This window comes from Urocitellus parryii, chromosome 6 (assembly GCF_045843805.1).
Source record: "Urocitellus parryii isolate mUroPar1 chromosome 6, mUroPar1.hap1, whole genome shotgun sequence".
Classification (NCBI taxonomy): domain Eukaryota; kingdom Metazoa; phylum Chordata; class Mammalia; order Rodentia; family Sciuridae; genus Urocitellus; species Urocitellus parryii.
Genome location: NC_135536.1, coordinates 47,426,596 through 47,449,501, shown reverse-complemented (window position 1 = coordinate 47,449,501; position 22,906 = coordinate 47,426,596). Strand labels below are relative to the sequence as shown.

The following is a 22,906-nucleotide window of genomic DNA, read 5'->3' as shown; positions in this document are numbered from 1 at the left end:
AAGTTAATTTTTCTTTTAGATATTTTGCTTTGTACAACTTTCATGAAAGTGGAATCATGTTAGTACGTTTTGGAAACCACTGATGATTATTAGATTATTAAATGAGACAAGATTTTCAGATCCTTTGGGGTAGTTTTAAAAATTTAAGCCTATTTAAGGTTAATCTTTTTAAATGTATTTACATGAACTTTAGTAGAAATGGGCTTATCAACTTTTTACTTAATGTTTTCATTTAGTAATTGATTTATGAGCAATTATATATGGTACAAATTTTATTCAACTCCAGTTTTCAATAATAGGGCTATCCTCACACTGCCTTAGCACCTGTTATGGATTTTGAGTCATCTGGCAGCCCATGGGACTTAGATAAAGAAGTACCAGGTGTCCTGCCTGTCTCCTAATTGAGACGCAGTGAAAACAATATAGTCTTGGCAATATGGTTAAAAGGATGGATTAAAGCCCAGCTTTGTCTGCTCTGACAAATCACAGCTTTTCCTTCATGATGTAGATAGTATCAGCTACTAAAGAATTTCATTAATATAAGGCATCATAAAAATAGACAATTTGTCAAAACCTGTTGCAGACTTTCAGAAGAATTTTTGTTAACATGGTATAAGTAAATAATACTACTACTCAGGTTCATACTGTTTGTTTAGGGAAATTTTAGTTTTATTGCATATGAACTAAACTATATGTTTTATGAAGAAATTAGCTCCAATAGGAAAAAATGGAACATCCTTCCCCCTGCCAGATTATTAATTTACCAGAAGATTTTGTTTTGTGTAAGGTAAGCAATATAGTTTGCTTTCATCTTATAAATAAACAGTGCCTATTAGGTCATTGAACACTTAATTTCCCTGTATATTTCAGGGAAGTACACTGCTTCGCCACTGATGAGATCCTTGAAGTGTACTTGCAAAAGATATCTACTCATATATCTCAATAAAATCTTATTTTTCATCATTTAAGAATGAGCAATGATATTGATTTACAATGCTTAAAGATATTTCAAAGTCTTTTAAAAGTAAAATGTTATCTGTGACTTTTTCACTTTATGACAAGGATTTTTTACTATAATAATAAAAGTATAATGAAATATAGCATAACAAAATAAAGACATTTTTCAAAACTTGCTCACCTTAGAATTTAAACTAATTTTCATTGTTTTGGTCATCATAATTAACATGCCTAATCTACTTCTGTTTCTATACACACACCTAGATCATTGAGATTGGATGTAGAAAGTGCTGGGCATTAATTAAAAGTCTAAGGTTCTAGTCTCAACTCTAGTCAGCAGCTTTGTTTTTACAAGCAAATTTTTTTAATATTTATTTTTAGTTGTAGTTGGACACAATACATTTATTTCACATATTTATTTTTATGTGGTGCTGAGGATGGAACCCAGGGTCTCGCACATGCGGGGCGAACGCTCTACCACTGAACCACAACCCCCAAGCAAATTTTTGTACTCTTCCCCAAAGCAAGGCTTATTGCTAAATAATCGTTTTGGTGATTTGACTGTTTCCAGAAGGTAATGTTGGTGGATGTATCCTTACTCTAGTTCTGTCCTAAATATTCTCAATAAATGATGCTGCATTTTGCTATAATACCTCTCAAGATGGCCCTTTTATAAACCTAAACACAAATGATCCCCACTTTACAGTGGTTCAACTTAAGATATTTCAACTTTATTTGATGCAAAGCAATACATGTTTTAGTAAAAGCCATACTTTGAATTTTAATAGTTTCCTGGGCTAGCAAAATGCCATAGGTTGCTCGCTCGTGATATTGGGCCAAATAAGAGGGTAAGCAGCCCTATGTTGTATAATGTACTGTGGTGCTAAGCTATGATATTCAGTAGTTTAAGTGTATTAAATGAATTTTTTTACTTAGAATTTTTCAATTTACAATATTTGCAACTCACAGTGGATTTATTGGGAGATAACACCATAAAATGTTGAGCATCTGTATTTAAACTTTTATTTTTCAGTTGTCTTTATTCTTAATGTCTTTTCCAGAAATTTGCCAAAAGTGAGCTAGAATTAACCTTCATTTGATTTTATCTATATATTTTTTTCTCCTCCCTCATTGTCTCATACCATTGTAGAATTTATAAAAAGTTTTAAAATTTCTTTTAAAAAATGATCACAACTAGTGAGGGAAAATATTTGTTTCCATGCTGACTTACATAATGAGTTGTAATTACTTTTGACATTTATGGATTTTTGTCTTTAGCCAATTATTATAATATGTCTAAAGAAGTAATTAACAGTATACATTACATATTTATTCCTTGTATTTTCTTTTCTTTTTTATTATTAGTTATAAAAGGGTCAACAAGATCAAAGGGTAAGGTGAAACCAAACTCAAAAATAAGATAGCTTGAGGGGTTGGGGTTGTGTCCTAGTGATAGAGCACTCGCTTAGCAGGTTCAAGGCCCTGGGTTCAATCCTCAGCACCACATAAAAATAAAATAAAAGTATTTGTGTCCAGCTACAACTAAAAAAAAAAAAATTTTTTTTTAAAGAAGATAGCTCAAAATTGGCTGTGGAGTTTTCCTAGCCCCAGCACTAGAGAGCCTCTTTGCTGGTTCTCCTAGGAAACTACACTTTCTTAACCCATTGAGTCCCAGGTTTTCAATTCTACTATTTTAATTCTACTAATATTTTAACTAAATTGATAAAGGTGCATTAAAATAGGTTGGAAATCATAATCTACAGCATATATATTTTATGTATTTTTATATAATAGGAAACATGGAACTCTAATCATTCACCTGTTTTCTCAAAAGACCACTAAAAACAATTATTTCAAAGTTACCATAATTGGTACATTTACTTCTCAATTTACATTCATAAAGGTGTTCTTCATCTGGGACAATATGACAAAGGGATTAAGAAATAGTTTCTAGCCAGGAATGTGGCACATGCCTGTAACACAGCAGCTTGGGAGGATGAAGCAGGAAGTTCGCAAGTTCAAAGCCAGCCTCAGCAACTTGGCAAGGCTCTGTCTCAAAATAAAAAGGGCTGGGAATGTGGCTTACTGGTTAAGCACCCCTAGGTTCAATTCCCAGTGCAAAAGAAACGTTTCTATTCCTAAATTTGGGGGGCAAATTTCAGTGGTCTCTTAGTGTCACTATTGTAATTTAGAGACTAATTATCCAGTAATTCTGTTTGGCAAATTTTGTCTATTTTGTGGTTAGACTTGGGGAGACTAAATCATGTATTTTGATCTTTATATCTTCAGTACCTAACACAAACATAGCTTAGAAATTTTGTGAATATTGAACAGTTGACTATCCAGTTTAAGTAGTCCTCTCCAATTTTTTTTAAGTCAATAGACAAAATTTCTAAGCAGTTTTTACTTTTGGAATTGTCTCTTTTCCTATGGCTATTATTCTTGGAATCTTCTACATAGAGAGGGAGATGAAATTCTTAAGTATTAAAACTTCAAAGAAGGCACTGAAATATGCAATTCTAAGGTAAATGTTCACTAATTTAGTAATTTCAGAGTGGACCTTTAATCCCTGAGACTGTATACCATTGAGTACAGGAATAAACACTGCATACTTGCCTTTGTTTAAAAGTGAGCCAGTGCTTTTGCTGGGTTGGGAAATAAAACATTAAACATGAACTTAAGAGGAAAATAATTAAGTGATAATATAGATCTTTGTTATTTGTCTACAGCTGTTAACTTTCATAATTTCTCTTTGTGAAAATTATATTTTAAATTCATTCTTTTGTGTAATATGTATGTATATACACACATAAAAATTTCCATTTCTTTTAAGCTAGTCATAAATTAATAATAATGTGATAATAATTTGAGCTATATGTACAACCCACTGGGGTCTGCCATGGAACCAGTGATCAAAAAACTGAAAAGTGTTCCCATTTTTAACAGTAAAAGCAAGAAATTTGTAGAGAATGAGGGTTGTTACTTCCAGTGGGATTGAACTCGATGGCACTCAACCACTGAGCCATATCCCCAGTCCTATTTTGTATTGTATTTTAGAGACAGGGTCTCACTGTGCTTGGTGATCCTTCTGTCTCAGCCTCCCAAGCCCTTTGGATTATGGGCATGTGCCTCCACACCTGGCTGGGTTGGGTTGTTGCTTCTTTAAAAGCAAATCTAACCAGGCACAGCAGCACATGGCTGTAATTCCAGTGACTCTGGAGGCTAAGACAGAAAGATTGCAAGCAAGCTCAAGGCCAGCATGGGTGACTTAGCTAGACATTATCTTTAAAAAAAAAAAAAAAAAAAATATATATATATATATATATATATATATATAAATCTACCTTTATTCTCCATATATATATATATATATAATAATAAAAGTTAAATACTTGATATTACTTAACCTTTGACATATTTTCTTCATATTGTTTTTTACCATGAGAAATCAATTTCCTTACACCAAAATAAATCAAAAGTCCCTATTTACATATTACAAATAAATATTACAAATATTATCAAAGAGTTCTTGCATATGAATATAGGTACATTTCTTAAACCAACATTGAAAAGTTGTCCTCCAAGAAATAGCACTTGCTATTTACAAAGACATGAGCCAAACATCAAAATAAACTATTTTGACCTCAGATGTAGGGGCACTTTTAGTTTACCCTGTATTTATATACTTTTATACCCCAATCAAGTAAACAGGAGCAGGTGGTAGTATTCTCATTAACATACAGATAAACTATTTTTAAGGGAATTCATATACCTATTTTTCCAGGTCCAAGCTGAAATTGAACCCCTGTTTTATAACAGCTGGTCTTGAAGTTTAAAATTAAAAGTAATTACTTAAAGGTGTAATAATGTTACTATTACTGAAATGCAGATTAAATTTAAACTATTTCTTTGTTAAAGAGAATGTTTGGTTCCCTTTATTATTTTTAGAACAGTAATATTCCTTTCCTTTTCTGCTTTTGTAGAAAGAAGGAAGGAGGATTAGTGGATAATTATATTGCTATGATTGCAGCACCTGTGTGTTATTTCTTTTGATTGGCTAGTTCCATATTAAAGATTCCTACCAGCTAAGAGTCTCCTTATCAAATGTATTTTTAGCTAACTTTGGCTTGAGTTGTTTTAAATCTACAACAAAACCCTCTCAATTCAACTTAGATCTGTACTTTAAACTTTTGTTTAAATCTTTATCATCAATCATTTTAATATAACATTATGGATTTTAATAAAACAATATGGATTTTTGTTAGTTTACCTTCACCTTTTTATCTTGCCCATTTCAATTTTTTTTTATTTTAATGCTATTTGCAACACTTACAGTAAGAATATAGCCAGAACTGTCCTCTTGTTGCTAGCCATCGAGTTTGTGTATGCCACTCAACTTACAGGTACTAATAACTCTTGCCTAGAGAGCTGCCTTTTGTAAGAAAGAAGTGCCCAACTTATTATAAGGAGATACAGGGATTAACTGCTTTAGATTCTGGTTACAATTTCAGATGTTAACAGCACTGTTAGGAAGTTTATAATCATTACAATCACAAAAGTCCCTTGTTGTGGATCCAGGACTATGGTTTAAGTACTTAGAGTTTATTATATGTCTTTAATATATGTTTTCTGAAGTAAAAAGGGCAAAGGCAAATGTACTATAGATTGGGTTGATCTGTTTTGATATTATTTGTCTACATCAAAACTGAAAAATTATGAAAAAATTTAGCTTTTAGAAGGTGAGTTATCTTAAACTATATTTATCAAGCTAACAGTGTTTACACAGGTAACTTTAGATGTTAGCCTGTGTGATGACTACCTTCGTTTCCCATTTAAAATTAACTACTAATGATTATTTTCTTTCATTCTGCCACCTAGACTCAAAAAAAATCATTTTAGAAAACATTGTATTCCCTATCAAAGATTTATTGTAATTTTATTAAAATTGTGTTTTCATATAAAATGAAAATGTTATATCAGAATAATTTAGTTTTGTGCCCTGTGTGTTAGTTTCTTCTGTTTTATAAACCTCCTTTTGTATAGCAAAGTAGAATTACTTTTCAAAATGTGTTTTATTTAGATAATAATTTTTTTCCTCTGATAAATTTACATTAGAAATATCTTGTTTTAGAAATATTAACATTTGCTTTCTTTCTGCCTAATTTTTTGTATAAACTCTAAATATAATAAGATAAAGTAAAATATTTCATTTATAGGCCCTCTGAAAGTAGAGCATTTTCAAAGCAGGTAGGTGTCTCCACCCTACTTTTCATGAAGCGTTTTACCCATTCAAGCAGACTTTTAAAAACAGCTTGTTTTGATAGCAGACTGTTCTCCTGTGGGCCTTCAGCCTTTGCTTCCTGGCAGCACCTTTGGTGCGAAAAGAGAGTGATCAATTGGGAGACTATCAGTGCCAGCATGCATAGAGTGATAAGTTAACACACCACTGGGAATTTCTAGGGCCCACCAAGATACTTCACTTCTAATGTGCTAACAAGCTCATTTTTCTACCTCTTGCCTCTTCAGTTATTTTTTTTTCTCAGAAGAGCTTAGAAGTTGAGTGCATCAGGCATAATGAAAAGCTCTGTAGGAGGGAGAAGCAATAACCCCATTTTTCCCTTTTCAGCCAAATAGAAAATTAGTTTCTGGTAATACACAAAGGCCAGTATTTTTTGTACAAGGGGCACTGCTGTGAATCAAAGGACTCTATTAACTGCAGAAAATTCGGCAGCTGTGAATCTCCCCCAATGAAAAAAGTACTTTCCAACAAGTTGTGAGATATGTAGTATTATTTAGATTGAACCATCAGTTTCATCCTCTCCCGTTTATAACCATGTACTCCCTTTAAAAGTGTGCTGTGTTACTTTTCCCTGTTAAATTGGACTAAAAAATATCTGTTGTTATTCCACAAAATCCTTATCATCAATCATTTTAATATAACATCTAATCGCTACCCATTTCAGAAGTAAGATTCTTCTGAAGCTCAACCCCAGTGTATATAATTGAAAATAATAGATTGTAAGGAATTGGAATTCAGGTTATTTCAGTATGGGATGCATAAAATAAATAGTAATGCAAGAGAATACAAAGCCATTTAAGGGACAAAAGATATCATAATCAAAGTCAAATGCATAATGATTATACTATAGTCTTTAACTCCTAGTCTTTTTACCTTAATGAACTTTTACAAACTAACTGGCTATGGTATCTCCCATTGAATTATCACTTTAAATTGCTTCGTCTCAAATTAATTTCCTTGGTCTGTGTATAGACTTAGTCTACAATTTCTAGAATTGTGGAACTATAATTGACGAATAAGGAATTTTAAGGAAGAAATATTAAAGTTGGTTTTAGAAAAAAATCAGTAAAAAAAGAAGAATCAATAGGCAAATCTTTATTATTATTTAAATGTCTTTTGTACATTTTTTATTATCCTTATTTAAATGTCAACATAGCACACTGAGTACAGCAGGAAAACTTTTAAAAGTTGTAGAAGAAAGGTTAACTGATTTCTCAGTTCAAGAACTATACGACATGAAGTCAGCATGTGAGTTTTTCCTGATAATTGTATGTTGCTGCCTGCTGCTCTACATTTTGACAGCCATTTCCATAGTTGCTTTCGTGAACAACAGAAATATTCTCTCTTTTTCTCGCCCTTTCTGTGCTAACAGCACAATCAGACCTGCTGAAACAGGAAGCCTGGAGTGGGTTGTTCAAAAGCAACAACACTTCAAGGTACTGGTTGCTTGTCAATAATATCAGAGAAGAAAATGTGGTGAAAGAGAAGTACAGTATTTTTCTGTCAGTGTCAGTGCCCTGTAGATGCTTTGTTAGACAGTATTTAGGAGTCCTGTGGACTCTTTGCAAATATTCCTGCTTGTTTCAGTGTTATAATTGACTAGGTATTTTTTCCTGACACACAGATTCAGCTATGTATTTATCTTAACCGCATGGAGTTATTCCAGGATTATAGCAACAGAAGTCTTCCATTTAAAATGAGAACAATTGTTGAGAAAATGCAGTGATTTTAGAAAATGAAGAAGATATGCAGGAATTTTTACAATAAGTCTTTTCCAATGAAAAATATAGAATTTTGGACAAAGTATCTTAAAGGCAGCATTATAATATTTATTGCATGGCTTTTGAGAGTACATCTGCCGATGGAAGCTGATTAGCAAGAGGAGCCTAGACTGACCTGAGAGTAATTGAATCCTTTCTCAAGTAAACTATTCGCTCTTCGAGTATGTTGGTATTATAATTATTTTCTAATAAATGTCTCCCTGTTAAGCTGTCATTTAGTGGTATCATGAGGAGCAAACTTAAGAAGTACATTTTATGCTTTAAAATGGTATATTTTTAATCATATGCAAGAATAATCAGTGACTAATTTACTAAGAAGCAGTGAAGTTTAGCAATCATATTGGTCTTTTTTGATGAGAGCTGTTCCTTTCCCGTGTAAGCTGCATTTAAGTTCATCCTTAACAGAAGGAAATCAGCTATGAGGAGAGAGCACGATATCTGCAAACAATTGTCCAGCACCATTTAGAACCAACAACATTTGAAGATTTTGCAGCACAAGTTTTTTCTCCAGCTCCCTACCATCATTTACCATCTGATGCCGGTAAGATTAAAAGCAAGTATTAGTTACTTATTGTCACCGGAACTTGAAATGCAATACCCTTTTGTTCTAAAAACTTGCTTGAATAAAATTCTAATCATTGAATTATACACATTTTTTATCGCTATTCAAATTTGGCCTGTAAATTTGATTTGTTTCGCTTTATCTAACTGCAGTTCCTCCAGAAGTCAACAATCTTCATACAAGTACATGCACCACATTTTATCTGAGTTAATAATAGTCCGTGACCCTTGCATCTCATGGGATCATTACTGAACTATCTGCAAAAGAAACACAAGTTGAGCATGTACTCTCAACTTTAGAGGATCAAATTTTATGGCCAAGAATATTGCCTCGTCATCTCTAATTTTACAAATAAAGCTAAACTGGTCTAGATTTAGAAGTATCTAATATGACAAATTGTTATATTTAAGGATTGTTCAGAGGGTACTGCATTAATATAATTAACTAATTTTGAAGAAATCAGTAAGAAAATAAATGACTCATGGCCTTCCTATTCTGTAATATCTTGCACTCCTTATGATTGTTTCATTTATTTTATTTTCCCTCTTTAGATCATTAAATATCAGTTCTGTTTATCTGAAGGTAAGATAAAGTGTCAACCAAAACACCCTCTGTTCTTCTCCCATTTTCTTTTTTCAAAATTAGCAAGCTCTAAGCTTGTAACTCAGACAGTAAACAAACTTAACAATACTCTGGTTCATACTAAACACTTCAGAAATTGTCACTAAATTTTTTCCAGAATTATACTAACTAACCCAGGTCTGCATGAAACACTAACATGGTTTGGGGATTAAAATAACTAATAATAGAACCCCATGGCTGAAATTAGTTACACTTTGTTATACTGATGCTTTTTATTTTGTTTGTTTGTTTGTTTTTCAGCATGAAAAAATAGTACTATTGAACTAAAGATGGTGTGTCTTTGTATTTGTAATGTGTTGCATTGTTATTGGATATCTTAAGTCTTCTTGGTTACTCTCTGTGTGCCTTGCACTGTACTAGGCACCTGAAATAGAAACTGAATTTTGTAATAGGATGCAGGAAAGGAGAATATGATATGAAGTTAAAGTTCTTTTTATGTTAACTATGTTTTCTTTATAAGTTTAAAAGGCACAGCACTCTTTCTTTAACCTAATCTATTTGAAAAATAAATTACTATAATTTTCAATTGAGGTTTAGTTAATGGAATTAAAGCTTCCATTCCTGTCATCATTAATTTGCCATTAGAAAAATAATTTTACCAAAAATCTTAAATCCATTTCAGTTAATATAAAAAACATAGCAAAGAGAAAGTCACATTAAACTGGGTTGAATCTTGAAAATAGATAAATTATAAGATAATAAAAAATATCTGATGAATTACCAGACTGTATTAAAATTGATATGAGTAACACTTTTGTGTATCTCATAGTCAAGCCATAAACCTCACAACTGAGAAATACTGAAAATCAGGTCACATTTGGACTAATTTTTTCCCCTTATATTTATAAGGTCGGTTCAGTTTTAATGTTATTGTTTCCCAGCTATAATCTTTCATATTTGTCATCTTGATGGCGTTTTCATATTTTGCATAGTATCTTACACTTTTAGCTAGGTATGCAGTATAGGAAGTCATATTCTCACTTTCTGAAATGCTCATCAAAGAATGCTACAGCAGCCAAGTCAAGGCTGTTGGCTTCATTTTTAATGTATTAGTATTCTTAATTTACTTAAAACCCAATTATCTAAGTAGTAATAAAAATGTGAATTTGAACATCAACCTAATATTGTGGCTATGGTTTTTTTTCAATTAGTTTTTTTTTTTAATTGTCTTTGCCTTTAGGAAACAATAAGATGTGGACTCTAATTTGTGAAAGGGTATTTTTGCCTGTAAACAACTTATGACAGTATTACTGAATACATTTTTATGTGCTTTTTGCAAACTTTAATAATAATGGCAAATTTTTTATCAGCATGGTTTTTCAGTTCAATACAATAAATAAAATATATGTATTCCTCTAGTAGCAAAAACAGTATCTGAATAATAATTTTTTCTCCCATTTATTTCAATTTTCCTTCATATTCCACCTCACATATATTAAGCTCTCTTTAAAGTTTTCTCAGAGTGGGAGAGAAGATATGAAAGAACCACAGAATAGCAATAGCAATGTGGAAATGACTTCTTGTTTGCAAAAATGACAAAATTTGAAGTTCATTAGGTTCATTTTTTCAACATAGTAAAATTTGCCACATGAGGAAAAGGATTCATAATTACAGTTCAGAATCAACTTTAGATATCCTATGCATAGCCTATGTATATGAAATAATACTGCCAAAAAATATACAATACTAATCAAATACTAATGCAGTAATTTGAAATTACATTTTGAAGAAATGCACAGTGATGATTATATTCATATGTTCATATTTCATAACATTTCTACTCAGTGGAATAGTATAGAAAAATATTATTTTGGGGGACTTACAGTATAGCTCAGTGGTATATACATGTATGTTTAGCATGTTTGAAGCCCTAGATTCAATCCCTAACACCAAAAATTTAAAAAAACAAATAATTTTTTACATTTATTTGGTTCAATATGATGTAAAACTTATTTCCTCTTAACAGTAATATACCAACTGTGGTGACATTTAAATTCAAAAAAAAAATTTTTAAAGAGAGAGAGAGAGAGAGAGACACAACACAATGCCTTTATTTTTATGTGGTGCTGAGAATCGAACCTGGGTTATGCCTGTGCTAGGTGAGCACTCTACTGCTGAGCCACAATCCCAGCCCTCAAAAATATTTTTTAAATAAATAACTTCCAGTATTAAAGAGATATGAAAGATTTGGGTTACCATAATCAACCCGTAAGTTGTAACTTTATTTTCTCAAAGTGTACTGTCTGTGTCAGTAGACTGATACTTATGGGAAATTATTTTTATCCCTAAGGTCATTGAGGGAAATATTGTGATGTCACACTTTGTTGATCTTCCATAACTACATTAAAATATTATTAGATTTTTCTTGTCCTTTATTTTAAAAAAAATTACAGGAAAAAATCCCTTTATCTCTGTCAGGCATGTATGTGGAAAATATCAAAAGTTTTATAGCGACCTTCTTTTTTAAACTTGTTTTGTATTTATAACATTTCTCTTCTAACTGTGAACTTCAAAATGAAATCACTCTTCTTAGCTAAATTACAGTGGTAGTTCAAAAATGTTCACATTTTTCTCTAATATATGTTACCTTTCAAATCATCTTTCTATTGTTATAATAAAAAAATTCAAAAATGCCAACAAAAATAGGATACAAAAGTATACAGTAAATATTCTAATTGAGCCAGGAGATTTCTTCCTTTGGGTTATTTTTCAGCAGATTATGCTAGAAATTTTGGAAGCACTCACATATATACATACACACAGAAACATGAATATATATGTACATGCATATCCAAATATACAGACCGTTTTTTATAATTACCTTACAAACATCAATTTGCAATCAAAGAAGTCTTATAAAATTAATAAGATTCAAATATAACTTACATGCCATCAAAGTAAGAGATAATCTAGCGTGACTATGAAGACTCAAGAGTAGCATCTAGTCTACCTTTATTGTAACCTCAGTCTCACAAAATTTGTATCGCTATATATAGATAGATCTGATAACCATTAATTCTAACCTGTTTTTCTGAATCTTTTGAGTAGGACAGATCATTAAATTTTAGCCATTGCTTTAGGCAATTTTTTTTTGTAAGCTTGGTGATCTTCTTTAAAACTAACTTTAAATTTCTCCTCTTCCCAGGCTTTGAAATGATCTGAAAGAAAGTTGGGTGGTGGGAGTTTGCTATTTTTGTTTCTTTTTGTATTTGGTAATGGGAATTGAACCTAGGAGTGCTCTACCACTGAACTACAGCCCTAGCCCTTTTATTTTCATTTTGAGTCAGGGTCTTGCTGTTAGCTTAGGGCCTTGCTAAATTGCTGAGTCTGGCCTCAAACTTGAGATTCTCCTGCCTCAGCCTCCCAAGTCCCTGGAATTACAAGATTGAAAGAAAAGATTTTAGCCCTTCAAAGATATTATATAAACATCCTAAATATTACTTGCAAATGCCAATAGAAAAGTCAGTTTCCTTCAATATATGACATAAGGTATGAAATTATAAGCTGCCAAATACGTCCTATCCTCTTCAGTACTTTGAACTTAAAAATTTGTCTTATATGTTTTTGACTAAGAGGCAAATAATACTAATCTTAAATAATATCTGTTAACCTTTTGTAACAATAATTACTAGGTTCAGTTTCCACAAAGAACATTCACTTGGATGTGGGATTTTTGTTATGAAAATAATAACGTAATAATTGAGTGGTTTACTGAGTGCCAGACACTCTGCTGAAACTAAAACTACATATGCTTTTGTTCTTGTTGTTTTTGCTATACTGAATTTTCAAAACAGGTTCTCACATGTTAAGCAAGTATTCTATCACTGAGCTACATACACCCCCCAGCACTTTTTATAAATTTTATTTTGAAACAGGGTCTCACTAAGTAGCCTAACCTGGCCTCAAACTCATCATCTTCCTGCCTTAACCCCCTGAGTGCTGGGATTACAAGATGTACATCACCTCACATAAGCTGCATTCTCTCAATCTTCAGAGTAGTTCAATGAAGTTTTCCTAAATAAAAGCTTATCCAGGAGCATCTAGGACTCAAGGAAGCCAAGATTCCAATCTAGATATATCTGATCTCAGAGTACATGATCCTAATTATTACAGTTATACAATCCTATTTTCATCCTCTTCTTGCTGTGGTACAGGTGAGAGAGAGATGGCCCAAAATTTTGTCATAATTACAAATTAGAAATTATTGGAAATTTTTATTTTGAGGGCTCTACTTTTCCTAGCCATTGAAAAATCTTAAATATTTTTTAATATTTATTTTTTAGTTTTAGGTGGACACAATATCTTTATTTTTATGTGGTGTTGAGGATCGAACCCAGCGCTCTGTGCATGCCAGGCGAGTGCTCTCTCGCTTGAGCCACATCCCCGGCCCATCTTAAATAATTTTTAAGGTTTCCAGCTAAAAAAATATGGGCTTTGAAATCAGACTGATCTGGATTTAAATCATTATCCTGCCATTTATTATCCACACAAACTCAAATTAATCTCTCCTACACCTAGTTTTCTCATTTGTAAGAAGGAAGTAAACTGTTACAAGTTTAACCTGGTTTTAAGTCTGAGCAATAGTAGTTCTTAAATATCTTAAAATGAAAATACTTGTTTGCCTGTATTTCTTCACTATTTTATTTTAAATGATGTGTTATGTTTCCCTCTTGACATTCAGTGCTATATTCATGCTACTCTTAAGCACTTATCAACTCCTTTAACAATATTAAAGCAGTAAGGTTATTTGGGTAATCTGACCTTTAACATAAGGTTGTATTTCATAGGATTATCAGCATAAGAGAGGATAAATTCTTTGATTTCCCTAAACGAAGGGTATTTACCTTAAGGAAGGGTATGTTGTGTTCTCCACATTTGAACAATTATATTTCATAAGTAATTATTTTTTTCAAAACTGTTTCTAGTTTCTGATCCTTTGTAATCCTCATCTGTTTTTTTTCAGTCTGTTAAACTTTTGCTCTTTATTTAATAGCTTTATCAAATAGCTACATTTACAGTGTACATACTACATGCCAGTATCTTTGCTTATATATTCATTAATTCCCACAACTTTGTAAAATAACTATTATTTTCTCCATTTTACAAATAACAAAATGTCTGAAGTCAGTTTGCTCATGATTAAACAGCTAGTAAAGTGACAAACTTGTTATTTAATCTAATCCATGCCCATGTTCTTTCTAACACATTCATATTGTTTTTTAGTTCAGTGTTAATTCAAGCTACTTTCAAAGTTACAGTATTTTAAAAGGCTCTATTTTCCCAATAACTTTGATGACAAACATGACCAGTTTAGAACTACTAAACAGTATAAATAAAATGATAATAAATAACAATCCATTGAGTTCCCTTTATAATATATAAACCCCCAAAGTTATATTCATGATGTTATTTATAATAGTTTATTATTATAATCAATGTATAGTATATGAACCAGTTTATTATACTATCAAGACATAGATTCAGGGCTGGGGATATAGCTCAGTTGGTAGAGGGCTTGCCTCGCATACACAAGGTCCCAGGTTCAGTCCCTGGCAGCACCAAAAAAAAAAGACATAGGCACAGTCTCTATGAGCACTGTAAGAGTGTTAATAACAGATACATTATGCACTTAGGAGCCCATAGATACTTTAAAACGTCCTTGAAGATATATTAATAAGTAATTATATAAATCAGCATTCTTTATGACTCAGTATAAATCAACAGGCAGAATAGGATGTGAAATGAAATGCAGGTATCACTATATTCTTTACTTCTAAAATTGAGGTCTACCTACCGTAAATTATATAGAGTTTGGGTGTATCCAGTATATACCACAATTATCATTTGCTAAAATATGAGTAGGTATAGATAACTATATACCGCATGTGCCAAAAATCCTTATTTGACACTCAGTTGACCAAAGAGGGATTTCATTTTGGAGGCAATAAGGGAGACATGAAGGATTTGTTGTTTTTGAAGGGAAAAAAAAAACATTTTTTAAGTGATAAAGCTGGGATATGCACACAGGCAGCTGAAGATTAGCTTTATTTATAATTAAAAGTAGTGAAAGAAAAAGATTTTAGGAATGGGAATAGTTAAGAGGAAAAATTTGTAATAGAAATGGATAAAACAGCTATGGAGTAAATTTGCATGGAGCTCTGTGTGATTTTTGTTTTTTTGTTTTTTGTTTGTTTGGTTTTTGTTTTTTGAAGAATTGAGTGAGGAAAATAAAGTTTGACAAAGTAGTATTCTCCAGTAAAACTTTCTGTGATGATGGAACTGTTTTGTATCTCTCTAGTATGGTAGCAACTAACCAAAGGTGACTGTGAACACTTGGAATGTGGCTAGTACACCTAGGAACTGAAATTTTATTTAATTTTAATTGCATTTAAATTTAATGTGGCTATAGGTACCATATTAGACAGTACATCTCTAGATATTTTATGACTGAGTGGTTAGGATAACGTCCACTAGTATAATGAACATTTTTAAATGTACACATTTGTAAAAACTCTCATAGACTTTTTTCCCTTTTTTCTTTTTTTCCTATTTGAACTTGTTTTGTTAGTTGGTAAGTATAACACTGGAATTTACAAAGTGCTGACCATTGTGAAACATCATCACCCTCACTCATTGCATGCCCAATTATATTTCATAAAAAGAACTGATTACTCTCTCTTCTCCACTCCTCAGTTAACACCTGTAAAATTCTGCACCATGTCTCTCATATCTGTTATCTATCTTCTCTTTTGTTTTCTTGCTTCTGCTTGCTACTCCATTTCTTCATTCACAACAAAGAAAGAAATGCAGTGATAGTTCTCTTCCTCCCAAAACCTCCGCTAGAAAACATTGGCCATCTCAAGGTAACAGCCAGGGAAGGCCTCTCATGATGGCTGGGAATAATATGCACTACCAGAAAAGCATGAGATACTGCTCTTCACCTTCCTTCTGCTGTCCATCTGCAGTGCTTCCCTAACTGGGCCATGAATTCATATTCTTCTCTAAATTTTCCAATATGGGTCAACTATGGGTCAATTCAGATCTTCAGGAGGAGTAAATTTGAACAAAAATGTATTTCCTTCTTGTATTTTGAAGTCTGCAGAGATGCATTCTTAATTATTTAAGATATCTCAATAGAATATTCACTCCTTATTGAACATTTTTGTTTTTTTCTTATAAATATTTGTAACTTCAATTTAAGTACAAATGTTTCATTATATGGAAGTACTAGCATTTTTTCCAAGTTTGAAGTGTCAGTGGGATGTCTCATTGGCTAACAAATATGCCAAATGTCTCCCCACATAGTAAGAAGTATTAAGTTTAAGCCTGCAATCTGTGTGGTGGTTTAATGTCTTATTTGTTGGGAAAATATTTGATGAAATTTGCCTACAACATGCAAGGGTCTGTGGCATTGCTGTATGTTGGAGAATCATAATTCAAAGACATAAAAAAAAACAAAGGTGAAGAATTACTTTGTAATTTACAGAGTTCTCTTATTTGAATTTGTTTTGTTTTAAAATTTTACATCTACTAATTCCACTGGCTATCTATATGCTATTACTGAATATAGTAAACTGCAAAAGTTCAAGTTAGTGAAACAAAAGCATTACTTATTTCTTCTAAATTAAGATGTTTTTGAGGCTAGTTTGTCTCTTTAACCGACTTTCAGATGAGAATTCTTATCCTCTTCCCTCCCCCTGGAATCTGTCTTGCTCCTTTTAAAACCCTACTTAAACACCTTAGCATGTATGATGGTCTCATAGGTGCCAAGTCCTCTTTGGAACTTAACTGTTAGAATTGTTCAGTGCTATTTTCCTCTAGTTTGAGTAGTGAAGTGTCTGCCCACCCTCCACCCAGCTTTTCGTTTTTGTTTTGTTTTTCTTGTTGTTATTCCCTGAATCCTAGAAGTAGAATTGGTCTTTCTCACCTGCTTCTTGTGCCCTTCCTTGCATGCCACTGGTGCTTTGAATTCCTCATCTTTCTGCCCAGAGATTTTGCTTCCCATTGCTTTGTCCAGGGTTCTGGCTCTGGACATGATGATTGGCGCTATATGGCTAATATGATGACCTGAGCCACCAAATCACTGGGTTTTAACTACATTAGCAGGCTGTGGTAACAAGCAAATCTGGGGCTTGCTTTTTTTTTCAAAAGACCTCATTAAGGGGTGGGATCCTTACTCCAGATCAGTAGCAGAAAGGTTATGTCTTATGAGATGAGAGGCCAGATGACTATATATTTATGTTCTTGCTGTTTCCTACAGGCTCCTACCCAGAGATTCTACCCAGTGAAGCTCCCACAGCAACGCAGGTAGATGGGGCTGACCTGGCCTCTCCAATGTCTCCTCGAACTAGCAAAAGCCGCATGTCCATGAAACTGCGTCGTTCCTCTGGCTCAGCCAATAAATCCTAAGGAGACAAGCAGCCCAACAGTGATCAGCAGTAACCACCTTAGCACGAACAAAGTGTTAATCCTTGCAGGCCTTCATTCCTGCCATAACATGCATGTTCTTTCCTGTATATTTGAGAAAACACTGGACTCAAATAATTTGTAACCTAATATTTTAGATTTGGACTATTTATTCAATTTGTTTTTTCCTCACACTCCAAGCTGCCATATTTTGAGGGTGTGGAGTTTTATTTTACACTCTTTACCTTCCTAGATAATTATGTCTAAATAGTTTTACCTTTAATTTCATGATTAATGTTGAGCCAAAATATAATTGGACAAATAGTCTCATTTATTGTGCCTCATTGCAGCTTTATGGCTCAATAAATGTATAATTTTTTACAAATGTAAAATTAAGTTTAAGCATTTGTAAAGTCAGAGCAAAAAGTTACAAATCTGTTAATACAGATGTGTGTAGAGTATTTGTTACAAAAATAAAACACTCAAAATGCTCACTTAGCATCTCAAATTCTTAAGTAAAATAATTTTAGCATTAACTTTTTCTTCCCAAGACAATGTCTCGTTTCTTGGCTGTGCAGGTGATACCATGACATATCCAATAACTAGAAAAATCATTGCCGAATTTTGATTTCTGTTTAGCTTCCAAATAATTTTCTAATGTTTTGCTTTTAAGTGGTATTGCTGTTAAATTGCTATTTCTGTTTTGAGATTGTGGCCCTTGATTATTGGCTGATAGATCCTGGCTTATCTGTGTTCTTTTTTAAGTAGCAAAAAGAAGATGATCCATAGGAGGAAAAAACACTTTTCTGACATAAATATGTTGCTTAAATTATGTGTATTATTAAAAAGAAAAGGGAACATGACCCAGGAGTCTAAATTAAATCTAATATTATTAATACTGAACTTTCCAGTGCAAGTTGGTAGACATTCCATCCTCCAGAAGTATTTTCCTATGGTAGATAAGCTGCTCACATTTTGTTTTGAATGGGCATCTCTTAAGGAAATATGTAGCATGACATTGGTACCAACTGCATGTGTAAATAAATACATCATACTGGCAAACCATAGAATATAAATTATGTATCATTCATATAGTGTCTACAAATTTGTAACTGTGGGGGATTAAAAATGACATGGTATTTAATAACACAATAAAAATATTCTTATCATGTCCTGTCCATGATTTGTCTTACATATTTCATGTATTTTCAGATTTAATAAGCAGGGCTGTATGATTAATGGGGAGATGTAAAACATAAACTGAGATTATCTTAGCTAATCACGAAAACTGAATTTCCTCTTGAGGATACACTCCAAATTATTTCTCAGAGATCCCACCACAGTCATTAAAAACACAGGAAATTTACACCTTCATGAGACTGGCCAGAAACTTCACCCAGTGCAGTTGGTTAAAGGATCAATTTATTACAGACCTTATGCTTCTTTAATTTCTTAAATGTCACATTGTTTTATAATATGCTTTCAGGACTAAAACTTTCCAGAAAAATTTTCTAAAACAGCTTTTCAGAGTTACTGAGTTCCCATGCACTTCATTTTTTGTTTTCTTGTAAATACAAACTAAAAATTTCTATGAATGCTTATTTTAAAAGATGAACAAATGGATAAAGAGTCCTTGGGAACAAACTTAACAATATAGACAATTTCCCACAGTCAAGATGAAGGATTATAAAAAGGAGAATCAAACATTACTGTTCACATGTTTCTAAGGTGCTTTCAGTTTGTTTTAAATGAACATCTACTGGATTGATAGTAATGTATAATAAAATGGACTGAAAATACCAACTTGAGATAGTGAAATTAGCTTAGTAATATCACTTTAAAATTATAACAGACAGTTATAACTTTTGTAATTTTCAGGTGACACTATTCTGAACCTTTTTTAAGAAAATACTTTAACATAGCAATAGAAAATATATTGAAATATCAGTACATATTTTTGGCCTTTGGGCGCGTCGGTCTGTGCAGCTATACTTCAAATGGATAGCATTTCTACACCATGCGTTCATTTGCAAAATACATCTCCTGTCTTTGTATTCTGTCCAAATGGGTCACTAAAATTCTAAAGTAGAATACTGGCAATGGGGAGATAATAAATGTGACTTTGAAAATATGCTGTGTTCAGCCATTATTTAGACAAACAACAAAACAAAGCACAGTCTATGTACATTTATTTGGTGATAAGCATCTTACAAATCTGAGCTGTCAAGCAATGCTCAGCCAATATCCCAAACTCTAGCTATTAGGGGATGAGTACAGAATGTACACTGAATATGGTTTACAAAAAGAAGTTGAAAAGTTGCTGCTGAAAAGAAAATATTAAATATTGAGTGAATTGCCATTTTCAGTTTCATAGTGTATTACAGGTATTAACATCTTCCTTAAGCTGAACAAATTTCATATATACAGTATGAGATATACAGCAGAAGCATTAAATAATTTGGGTGAAATCTTACCAAAACAGTCAAATGTCAGGAAACAAGTTCTACATTTCCGAAAAGCTATGTAAAGAAAGGTTTAAAGCAGCTCTTCCTGAATACTGCACACAAAATAGCTAAAGGTAAGAATTTCGAGAGTGTCTCAACTCCTTCCAGTAAAGTACCACCTCCAAAAACTAAGAATAGACTAGTACATATAATTGTCAAAAGGTTACAAGGGAGATTTTCATATCCCCCAAAAGCAGCAAACATCCTCTTATGTTTCCTGGCCCTGGACACAGTGCTTGAATATTTGCCCCCCTGTAAGTTTGGCACCAATCACATAACTTTTTAATTCACAGAATATACAATGCAAGATATCTGACCCTATTGAGACAGAAACTACATAGGTGCCTGTGATGGCAAGAGGAGAAACAAAAACTGGTGACCACCACGTTTGGTAGCCAGAACCCTTTGTAGACATTGAGACATGCATGCATTCACTGCAAATTTCCATAGGAATTACAAATCATATAGGATTTGTTAGGGTCTCCAGAGTTTTGAGGGGGGAAATCCTATTTTAGTGAGGAAGATTTAAAGCTGACAGTCTGACTATGAATATTTATACCTTATACATACCTGCTCTAGAGGAGGATTTTACATTTTTCTGTCTGCTCCCCTGGCAGAACATTGACTACTGGGAGAGTTTTAGGAGGGAAAGCATGGAAAAGAAAGTAAACTTGCAAGTTGAAGAAAGTCCCCACAGCGATTCCTATGATCTGTTTTCCCCAAGGCCAGCCTTGAAATCTTCCTGGTCTCTTGGGCCCTCAGCAGCCCGGCCTCAGTGGCATCTGCAGCAGCAATACTTGCCGGCTTTCTGAGGGGTGGCACTTATTGATATGCCGGGTTAGCCCTGGAGAGCTAAAAAAAGTGGACGGGCAGTGCTTGCATGAAAAAATTTGCTGAGCACTTCCATCAGATGCACCTCCGGGGCCTGGTGCTTCACCAGGAGCCCCCGCCAGAGCGGGCAGGAGCAGCTCCTCGCGGACAGCGTGCCACAGCCGGTGCTTCTCTCTGATATCTGCAGATGGGAAGTGAGCCCCACACAACGGGCAAGCGAAGGAGAGTGGTGCCCTGCGTTCGGGGCCAAAGCTGGGAGCTAGCGCACGAGCTGAGCCTGCCTCGTGAGTTCCCAGGTGCTTGCGTAAATAAGCTTGGCGACGAAACTTTTTGTAGCAATATGGGCATATGAAGATCTCAGATCCCCCACCACTACTGGCACTGCCCGGCCCAGACACCTGGTGCCCCAACACCCCCTCTCGGTAGGAGACCTGTGGCAATGGTGACTCCCGGTGCGGAAGCACCTGGAGGCCTTGGTGCGAAGCACTGTCCTGGTGCGGATCCTCCCCGGAGCTGTCCCTGACCTGCGGGTGCTGATCCGCAGTCCGCTCTGCCCTGCTATTCTCTTTCCCTTCGGCCGGAAAAGATGCAAGGGACCCGGAGTCCGGACAAGATGAAGACAATGAAGGAGGTGGTTTCCCGTCGGCGGAGGAGACTGTGGCAGCGCTTGCTGCTGCAGGACGTGGCTTGTGCCAGCGGCGATGGGAGGCGAGGTTCGCAGGGCAACTGAAGACCTTATCGCACTCGGGGCAGCGGTACTCAACACGCACTATGCGGGAGCAACGATGCTGAGCCAGCGCGAAGGGGTCTGCGTACTGCTCCTTGCACAACTGGCAGATGAACTCTCCTAAAGGTGTGCGGCTGCCACCCAAGCCCCTGGAAGGTGGTCCCGGTTCCTCCTCCTTGATCTTCAGGCCCAGAACAGGGGACGTGGTCACCTCATCGGCAAAGCTTAACTTCCTCATGGCCTTTGGCTTCTTGATTCCCGCAGCTGTGACTCCAGGCGCACAGCCTAGAGGTACCTTGACACGGCGCTCGCTGCCAGAGGCTCGCTTCAGGCCCTGCAAGGTGGCAGAGAGGGGCGCAGGGTCCGGCTGGAGCGCGGGCTCTGGGAATGGTGCCCGGAGAGGCAGCAAAAACTGTTCCCCCGAGGTCGGTGCGGTTGCTGGAGCCACCGAGCAGGAGAAAGTAGCCACAGCGGCGGCACCACCGGGGAAAGACTCAGCGGAGACAGGAGAGCTGAGGCAGCGTTCCAAGAACGCCCGGCGGAGTTCGGTGCCCGCCGGCTTTGCGGGGCTGGGGCTGGGTCTGGGACCCTCCCTGTCATCAGCCCTCCATTCTGTGCCTTCCTGCCCGCCTATTCCCAGGCTCACCCCAGCCGCCCGACAGGGTGACCCCGACAGTTTCTGGGCCGCCTCCGCAGTCAGCCCCTTTCCGGGCTCCTCCTGGGTGGGGGGCGCCGCCTGCTCCGCACAGGGAAGGGAGACACTGGGAACCTCCAGGGAGAAGGGCGGCGCCACCTGGGGTCCCAGCAAGGGGAAGACCCGCTCAGCTAGGCGCACTCGGTATGAGCCGCCTGTCCGTTTAGTTCGCTTCACCAGGAAGCCCCTCGGCATGGTGGATTCGGGAACGCTCAGGCTTCAGGAGCAATGAGGGACCACAGGGCTGAGGGCGGGCGAGCGACAAGAGCTACACAAGCTTCGCCACGGCGGTCATGCGGAGGCTGGCTTTATAGCTGGGACGCGGGCCGAGGGCCTGTTGGGCCACCTCCTGGCTGATCCAGCCAATCAGGAGTGGGAGCGGGTGCCGGGGGCGGGGTTTTATCTGCCAGGCTCAGCCTTGAAGCCCCAGCTGGGTGGCGGCGCACCTCACTGCCCCTCCTAGCAGTGCCTCTGAGCCGCTTGAGGTCTGCAGAGGGGCAGCC

General features: G+C 35.4%; 2 protein-coding genes across 10 annotated transcripts in view; one reads left to right on the top strand and one right to left on the bottom strand.

The window, feature by feature from the left end:
- Positions 1-19,606, top strand: part of Ralgapa1 (Ral GTPase activating protein catalytic subunit alpha 1) — a 233,008-nt gene extending 213,402 nt beyond the window's left edge. For 4 of the 8 annotated variants that reach the window (XM_026414256.2, XM_026414229.2, XM_026414244.2 and 1 more), the window contains 3 exons: positions 8,454-8,578; positions 9,151-9,181; positions 17,502-17,559. In XM_026414256.2, coding sequence (XP_026270041.2) covers positions 8,454-8,578; positions 9,151-9,158 — 133 coding nt within the window. In that variant the 3' untranslated portion in view covers positions 9,159-9,181; positions 17,502-17,559. Of the gene's footprint in view, positions 1-8,453; positions 8,579-9,150; positions 9,182-9,481; positions 9,562-14,744; positions 14,748-16,039; positions 16,105-17,501 lie in introns of those variants that run through there. The other 4 variants (XM_026414280.2, XM_026414271.2, XR_013343785.1 and 1 more) reach the window with 3 other exon arrangements.
- Positions 19,607-20,909: 1,303 nt separating this feature from the next.
- Positions 20,910-22,598, bottom strand: Insm2 (INSM transcriptional repressor 2). Of its 2 annotated transcripts, XM_077799385.1 has the most exons (2): positions 22,503-22,598; positions 20,910-22,445 (listed from the first exon to the last, which is right to left on the bottom strand). In XM_077799385.1, exons 1-2 carry the CDS (start codon positions 22,596-22,598, stop codon positions 20,910-20,912), a joined length of 1,632 nt encoding a protein of 543 aa, XP_077655511.1. The 2 variants fall into 2 exon arrangements, with proteins under 2 accessions (XP_077655511.1, XP_026269436.2); XM_026413651.2 differs by having other exon boundaries at positions 20,910-22,598.
- Between the last annotated feature and the right edge of the window lie 308 nt (positions 22,599-22,906).

What these genes read in the sequence shown, in the direction of transcription:
- Insm2 (XM_026413651.2), bottom strand. Translation starts at nt 22,598, where the DNA reads ATGCCGAGGGGCTTCCTGGTGAAGCGAACTAAACGGACAGGCGGCTCA.